This window comes from Malania oleifera, chromosome 2, assembly GCF_029873635.1.
Source record: "Malania oleifera isolate guangnan ecotype guangnan chromosome 2, ASM2987363v1, whole genome shotgun sequence".
Taxonomy (NCBI): domain Eukaryota; kingdom Viridiplantae; phylum Streptophyta; class Magnoliopsida; order Santalales; family Ximeniaceae; genus Malania; species Malania oleifera.
In genome coordinates, this window is record NC_080418.1 from 17,211,440 (window position 1) to 17,220,412 (window position 8,973).

The window sequence follows — 8,973 nt, forward strand, 5'->3', positions numbered from 1 at the left end:
AATTATTATTAATTTCGCTAGCCACATATAGCCACTTTAATAAAGGAGTTATACTATGTTTTATACTGGAAAAATAAAATGACATCTTAAAAAATCAAGCATAAGAGCCATGCAGCAAGACAGTATTCGAGATCTCCACAGCCAATTTTCCTTTGATCTGTTCCCAAATTAACAAAAAAAAAAAAAAAAAAGTATCAAAATTACATGTACTCCGGGTTATCAGAAGCCCAATTTGCAGAACATATTTTCCATGAATTACTAAACATTGTATCTTATACTGTTAAAGAGGAGAGCTAATTATATAAGGTACATCAACGTATCAATCTATTGCGTAGATTATTTTGATATAATGGCTTAGATCACATGCACGAGGTGCTTATCACAAAATGAGCACGCCTACACCACGTGCATATTATAATAATATAGAGTTTGTCACACAGTTTCTCAACAGCAAAAGTTGGATTGTATAAATATTAGCATGTACCGAGGCCCTTACAAGCAAGGAGGAAGTCATTTGCTTTTCTGCAGGAATTGGAGACAGAACAGGGAAAAGACGAAGGAAAGAAAAATGGTGCAAGAAGAAATCCGAAAGGGTCCATGGACAGAACAGGAAGACCTTCAACTCGTCTGCTTTGTGGGCTTGTTTGGAGATCGACGATGGGATTTCATCGCAAAGGTATCAGGTTTGAAGGTGGCGGGAGACAGTAATAATAGGTATGCTTACCTCGGACATGATGGGTTTTGGAAGGAACCACTTCTAACCACCTAATTCTGTTGCAGGCTTGAAAAGAACAGGGAAGAGTTGCAGGTTACGGTGGGTTAATTACCTGCACCCTGGTCTCAAACGAGGAAAGATGACACCCCATGAAGAGCGACTCATACTTGAACTTCATGCTAAATGGGGAAATAGGTTTGAAAAATATGTGGAAATCTAGTAGTTCATCATTTCCCCCCTCATCACTCCTAGCCTTCCCCCAATCTATCTCTCTCTCTCTCACACACACACACACACAGACAGGCACAAACACACACATAAATTTCAAAAGGAATAAAATTTGCTTGGATTATTTTCTTTAGTTTTTCGTTCATCTAGTTGTGCCCCCCTAATAAGTTACATGATCAAACGCAGATGGTCAAGAATTGCTCGGAAATTACCTGGAAGAACAGACAATGAAATAAAGAACTATTGGAGAACACATATGAGGAAAAAAGCTCAAGAGAGGAAACGAGCTACATCTCCATCATCATCTTCCAATTGTTGCTCTTCACCACCAAATAATCCAACCAAGGATTCTGTACCCTTCTCTGAGACTGGAGGACCAAGCTTTTACGATACAGGAGGTCTGGAGACATCAGATTTGAATGGAAAAAAGAATGATCAGGAGGAAGAAGGTGAAAAGGGGTCTTCCATGGATGAAATATGGAAAGAAATTGCTTCATTAGGAGATGATCCTATAAAACCATTTTATGAGGGACATAGCTTCTCTTGTCCTCCAATGGCTTCTCCAATGTGGGACTATTGTCCAGACTCATTATGGAGGATGGATGAAGACAGTAAGATGTTTCTTCCCATAAGCGATCAGGTCTTCTCCTGCTATGACCATGACCAAGCATATTTAACAGGCTAATCAGAATTTTCTTCATTCAAAATTTGTTTAATATCTGTAATAATATCTTAAGGAAGCTCCAACCTGTACAGCGTAGGGTTTCCCTACTTAAAACTTCATCTTTATGTCAGTCCTAGCATCCAGACATCATTGTAATATCATTCATGCATAGTTGTAGTCCATGTCTCTGTATTCTGTATACTTCCCGCTCTTGTAAAAGGGAGGAAAAGCTTCCATGAGGATGTTGGCCTGCTCATGGATGTAATGTATGTTACATGTATAAGTTTGGTCATAAATCAAGCTGGTCCTGCATAACATTAAAGATTCTCACTTACCATGTGTGTTCGCACATGCGTGCATGCATGCCTAAACATCACAAGACTTGCAGCAGCAATTCAATTTCAATTAGCTACTCTTAACTCTTCAGATCAACTGCCCCTACGCTTTTATATTTTCAATAATGTTTTACAAGAATGTAAGCGTCCAACCATGAAAAGCTTGCTGCAGTACAAATAATAGTTGATAATATTTTCAAAAACCCCAAGTACTAAGTTGATTCTATCCTTCATAGGGTAAAAACAATCAGTTACTGCAAACAGAGTTTACAATGTATATATGTTGGAGATGGAAAGAGAACATTGCCGTTCGTTTTTGGCTATAGGTAAGGTCAAAGAGGCAGATTTGAATACACTTATCTGTTCAAGATTACTTGTAGCCAAACCCACCTAGTGGGAAGCAAGGCTTGATTTGTTTGTTGTATCTGTTCATGATCACTTAAAAAGATGGCAGGATGGATTAACTTGAGGCAAACATATCTGTCAGTCTCTCTTTATATATGTCTGCCTGTGTGTGATATATTACATATATATTGAGACATGTAGTACTTGTAGTATTTGCGAAAAGACAATACTTTCTCCAACCCATGAACTCCTTCCTCATTTTTCATTTTTTCTTCCCTCTCTCCTCTATCATAAAAAGTCAAGCAGCCGACTCCTACAATGCCCTTGCGTCTTTTTGTCTTGGGGTCTTCTAACACTTCAACTTTTCTCCCTTAATCGTTTTTCCTTTACTATGGAATCAACTACCACTCCAACAATTCATTAGCCAATTCACTCTTTGAAGCTTTTCCTTCTATTTTCCCTCTTTCCCCTTGCCTGCTTGTTTCCCTCTTTCTCTATCTTACTCTCCCGTCTCCCTTATCAAATACCCAATTGCTGACATATGTTAGATTATCACTTTACCTAAAAGCTTAAACTGTTAGGTTGTGGGCTAACAATGTATATCAAGTTTTAACACTCCCCCACACGTGCAGCCCGACAGCATGTGGAGAGAAAAACACACGATAGATAGCACCCATTACAGGGAATACAATATTTTTTTTAAACACGAAACAATAAATGCAGGCAACGGGACTAAAACCCAAAACCTCCTAGTACTAGCTCTGATACCATGTTAAATTACCACTTTACCTAAAAGCTTAAGCTGTTAGGTTGTGGGCCAACAATGCATGTCAAGTTTTGACAACAACAATATATGCAAACACAATTAATATAAAAACATGCATTGCTATTGTTTAATAAGAACAAAGTGTAGGCTTCAGATGAAGTATAAAGAACTGCCCTTCTAGGCTGTCTAAAATGTCGTAATTTATCCTAAAATAAAATAATTTAGTGGTTAGCACTACGCAACCCGATTCCATTTATCATTTTTATTTTGTCATTTTGTCTGACTAATGGTCAATCAAGAATGACTCACAAACTATTTTGAAGGAAAATAGACAGACGTCAGCATAAACTTTTGACATGCAGATCTTCTCAGATTAGCCCATCATCTGCACAAGGCCAGTAATGCCAGTCCTGCCTCACCAAGACCTTTCAATACTTGAGGAAAAAATGTTGCGCTAAGGATATGACACCTCTACAGAATCAGCTCAGAAATCCTACTGTCTATTCCAAATGGCCCTCAGGAACCATAATGGGAGAAGGGATTTTGAATTAACAGTGTTTGATGCCTTGAAAGAGTCGGCCAACAAAGGCATCACCCCAAAACAGACTTGGAGGGTATTTTTTTTGCTCCGTCAGAATTTTCTCTTATGCTTCACATTTTTTTCTCTTTTAAACTAGATCTCAATTGTCACTGAAATTATGCCTGTGGTATCGCCAATAAGATACCAGCATTACAGGAAAGCTCAAGAATAAATCAATGTTTCGAATAAAGCAGATCATATCTAGCGTGACCAGACCCCAAACACTGGCACAGAAAGCTCTTGAATTGTTTTCCTTCACAGGATTAAAGAACATAGTTCTTGCTTTCTCTGCATATCTTCGCTGTATTATAATAACTGACACCAGTCTACCCCTAAATTACCATTTTCCAAACAGTACCTGATATAATACATTGCTTGCCTCAAATTCCAATAACTACCATAGCAATAAACAGGACCTTAAGACATTCACAGTGGAGGAAATAGCATATTGAAGATGTCACTTGCCCACGAATCATGAAAGTAGTTATTTACCAATCAGAAAAAACAAATCTTGAAAATGGTTCACCTGTAATCAAAGATCATAATACACATCAATCCTGAAATGCATAAACTTGTATTCAAAGATCATAATATGCATCAATAGCAAACAATTTGAAATTGATTTAGCATTTAAGAATTGTCCTGTAGAATACACTCATAACAAAGTTAATGCCAAAATGGGCCCAAGATCACCACTGGCGCCAAATCATTTGAGCTTCATGTCCATGCAGACACATCATTGGACCATAGTTCAATTTAAACCAAGTCCATAAAACTCAAATCTTCATTTTACACCCAATATATAACCATCCATCCACTGCAAATGATAAGTGGCACATCTTGTCACCAAGACTCCCAATGGTAGATTGGTCTCACTAGAACAGTTTATCATGTAGGGTACCAGTTGGTCTCATTTAAAAGAGCAAAGCTATCAATTTTACAATCAACAACTTCATTCATCTAGTTATTAGTGGTGCCAGTATCTTAGTTGTCGTAACTCTTACGCTTCAATCATAATCAGATGATGAGATGAAGGAACAGTTTCAGTTACAAATTAAGTATTACAAATGAGACTATTTATCTCTCTTAATGTTTCAAAAGGCTCAATTAAGGCTTGCCTCAAGGCAAGGCAGACCTAAAATGCCTTGAGGCTCAATTCAAAATGCCAAATCCCAAAAAAACTAGCGCATTCCACGCTAAGGCTTACGCATTAGTACAAAAGGCACGCCTTTTGCGCCTTTCTAGTTGAGGCTTATGCAGTTTGGGCATGTAAATCTCAAGTTAGATTTGGTTAGAAAAATTTAACTTTGTGTATATATAAAAGGAATTTCATAATATGAACTGATTTCAAGAACTTTTGAACCTCTACCTTTCCAAAATAACTGAGAGTTGTATCTTACATCTTGAAAATAATTTGAACATTGTAATGTTATAGCTATTTGTTGTCATGATTTATATAATGAAATAAAGTTAGCAATATTTGAATGCCCAACAAGGAGTTTACAAATTATATTTTAATTTTAAAACTTTTTATTTGTGATTTTGTTAATTTTTCTTTATTTGTGAAATATATGTAATTTATTTACATATTTTTATAAAATAAAAAAAAAAAATCTCAAAAGACTTGCGCCCCAACGCCTTAAGGCTTATACCTCGCCTCTTATAGGTTAGAACGCTTCCCCTTATGCCCTCGCCTTTTAAAACATTGATCCCTCTTAATACTAAAAGAAAGCAAAATGAGCACCTGCACAGGAAGAAATCAATCCAGAAGAGTTTTTCTTCTTTCATTAAACAAGACTACTTTTCTGATCAATCCACTTTCCTTTTCATTCAACTGCTCAAACCTACAAACACAACATCAGAATAGAGTTCAGATATAGAATAAGGTCAGTTCTCCAGATACTGAGGTCATCATTTTGTTTTTCTCTAAAGGAACAGATATTGTTGTCATTACTGTGCATAAATACAAATCATGGCCCACTTCTCAACGAATGAATTCTGCTACTTGAAAGAAGAAAAAAATACAACATGCACCCCCCCCCCCCCTCTCCCAACTCTTAGTGCCACCCACAGAAGATTAAGAAAGTAAAAATAATCAGTAAACACACATAGCCTTGTTGAATCAACAACTAAAAGAATTTAGTTTCAAAAAAAGGGAGGGGGGAAGGGGAAGGTTTAGTGCCTCTTTATATATATATATATATTGGTAAAAGAGGGCGGCACCTTCTTTCTTTATTAGAAAACCCCTCACTTATGGCGGAGGAATATCGTGGTTCCAACCTTAAAACTTGTGGAAAACAAAATCAAACCCCAAGAAACTAAAACTGACTTAACCAACTTATTCAAAACCAATAAACCAATTACCAACAACTAAACAAATAAATAAGAACTAAACAACTATAAGTGGAAAACAAACAAAACTCCGGAAGATCTCGAGAAATAAACCATCCACTACAATCTTCACAAACACCAGCACAAAACATCACGAGCGCAAGAAAGGAAATCCCAACAAATCCAATTGAATCATTCCCCTGACTTGTTGTGAAAGATCATCCTGGCAACTATATAATCGAGATATACCAGATTCACCCTGCTTGGCAAAGAAATCCGAACTTTGATTCGCCTCTCTGTAAACATGTTCCACTTTGTAATGTATGCCTCTCAATGCTAACACAAGCTCTTCCCATGATTTCCATAAGTTCCAAGCCGAACACTTCCCAGAATTAATCCACTGAACCAACAAAGTAGAGTCACGGGCAATCTCCACTTGATCACATCCGAGATCTTTGCACAGATTAATCCCTATAATAATCGCTTTCAATTCAGCCATATTATTGGTTCCATAACCCAGTAATGAGGAAAAAGCTACTTTAAATAATCCTCTTTCTTCTCTTATCACGCCTCTACCACCACAATTACCTGGGTTACCTCTACAGCTTCCAACCATATTCAACTTAACCCAACCTATCCCAAGTTTACACCATCTGACTACGCGAGGAAGACGAACCCTCACATTTTTTACTTGAATATCCAAAGCACGAAAGATTGCAATATCCGTGCCAGAAGCAGGTGCACATTTAGTTAACTTGTCCGAAATGGATCTCATCCAATATTTAATATCAAGCCACACAGTTCTCACCGAATCATGAATTGATTCCATCCTGGCTCTACATCAACCAGTCCAAAGTCTCCAAATGATGAGACTAGGTATGAGACTTACCAAAATGCCTAACTGTGAGGCCTGTCTTGCACAACTAAACCAGAAATTAACTCTAGCTTTTCATGTATTCGTTGTCATACAACTAACACCCAATGCCACTGCTGCTTGTCTCCATACCTCTTGAGCAAAAGATCCCGTGCTTGTTTAGTTTTGGAAAACATTTTCCATTTTCCAACTTTTAGCTAGAATTATAAAAGTTTAACTTATTTTTTAATTTTTCAAGATTCATATTGAAAAGGTAGAAAATACAGCCTGTATCAAATTTTCCAAAATTTATAGAAGGTAATATTTAGAATCATAGATTTTAGGGATTGAATATGGACTCCTGTAGATTTAAAAGAAACTTTATACATAATCTGTACAAATTAAAGTCCAAGATCCAAATTCCAAGTGCACATGTGCACAGTAGGAATTGGAAATCTAGAAAAATAATGAAAAAATGTTTTCCAAATTTTCTATATAAAGTTGGAATTGGAAAACAAGGTAGCGTTTTTGTAATTATTTGAAAATTAGAAATGAAAAAGAAAACTATTTCACAAGCAAATAGTGTCATAACTGTTTATTGTTGTTCATTTATTTCATACAAATGTTGTAAAAAAGAAAAATTACCTAACATTTTTGTAATTTTCTAAAAAATGAAAATTATTTTCCACAACTAAACAGACCCTAAATCACTCCCAGGTTGTGTTCCTATTTCATCCAATGCCTTAGGCGCATTTATAATCAAAACAACTAAAATTAACAAAAAAATAGTTTTCCCAGCAACTACTGAAAGAATTTTGTGGGTTAAATCCCAACCAGAACAGATCATCAAAACATTAAAACATAGAGAAAGAGAAACCCTACAGCTCTCCTTTCTTCTGCTCTTTAGTCCTTCCTCTCTTTCTTTTGGGATGAAAGAAGACATTTTAGTAATATCCAAAAAACAGAATACAAGTCTTGGAGGACAAGGATTCCTCCCCATAGATCCAGACATTCAGAGATCATAGAAACAAAAACACAGAAAAAAATACATGTATTTAGTTACGGAGTGCTGGCTTCCAATCTATTTTGAGATCGGACAGCAATAATCCCCAAAAAAAAACTGAGAGATTGCTTCAAAAAGGAGGCAAGGGATATCACTCTATCCCATAATAGCTGTGAACAGGTTGTGCAACCTTTAAAAGTTCTAGCATTACCTTCAATCTACAAGGTCCAAAGAATGGCGAAAACTGACGCACTCCAAAGAGCTCTACCACTTCTGTTTTTAACAAACCCCAAAAGTTAACCAATAATAGCTCTCCCATCTTTCCCAGTTCCACCCACTCTTCCCCCAACATAAGAAAAGAGGGTGTTCCAAAGCTGCATTGCCACAGTGCACAAAGAGATGAGCATTCATTTCATTGCATTCACAACACATGACACACATGTCAAGACTAAGAGCCTTATGGGATCTTCTTCCTTGATGCAGACTGCGTGTTAATCCTTTCCAAAATCATTCATATACACGCCGAATGTATTTACTTTAACCAATGTAAAAAGTAAACGGAACCTAATGAAAATGTAATGTAAAACTCAACATGTAGGTTTGATTTCCAATGGATGTTCAGAAGTGCAAATGTCATAAGCTGAAAGAAAGCCCAACTCTTCATGAAAAATTCGACTGTTCAATAAACCTGATTGGGCAATTCTATCATCCTCTACTTTCACAAATTTTTTATGGTGCCAAAAATGGAATATTATCATCAAATCAATTTTGAAATAGAAAGCCTGGAATTTAAGAACGATCACTGCACATGTTAGTGTATGAAAGGAACTGAGAGATGATAAGTGGAATCATCGGTTATCAGTATCTATTGATATATAATGCTTATGCTCTATAAAATTTCAATTGACTCTTTCATTGCAGCAAATTGGGTTCCTTGATATTTTAAAAAAGATATTTTCATCTCAGTAAAAAGAAATACCATGCTCGCTCAAGCTTAGTAATGAATTTCAATGACAAAATTAAAATAACTTAGAACATGCATATGTACTTTACGCAAGTTAGATATCAACACAAAAGTCCAAACATTTTAGTCTTAGAATACAGTATATGTTATCCCTCAAAAAAAAAAAAAAATATTATAAACTGCATTGAT

At 36.2% G+C, this 8,973-nt stretch overlaps 1 protein-coding gene across 1 annotated transcript; it reads left to right on the top strand.

The window, feature by feature from the left end:
* Positions 1–502: 502 nt before the first annotated feature.
* On the top strand, positions 503–1,939 carry LOC131149650 (transcription factor MYB59). The gene is made up of 3 exons (XM_058100290.1): positions 503–676; positions 781–910; positions 1,130–1,939. The coding sequence occupies exons 1-3, from the start codon at positions 598–600 to the stop codon at positions 1,626–1,628; spliced, it is 708 nt and encodes a 235-aa protein (XP_057956273.1). The 5' UTR covers positions 503–597; the 3' UTR covers positions 1,629–1,939.
* Positions 1,940–8,973: the final 7,034 nt, after the last annotated feature.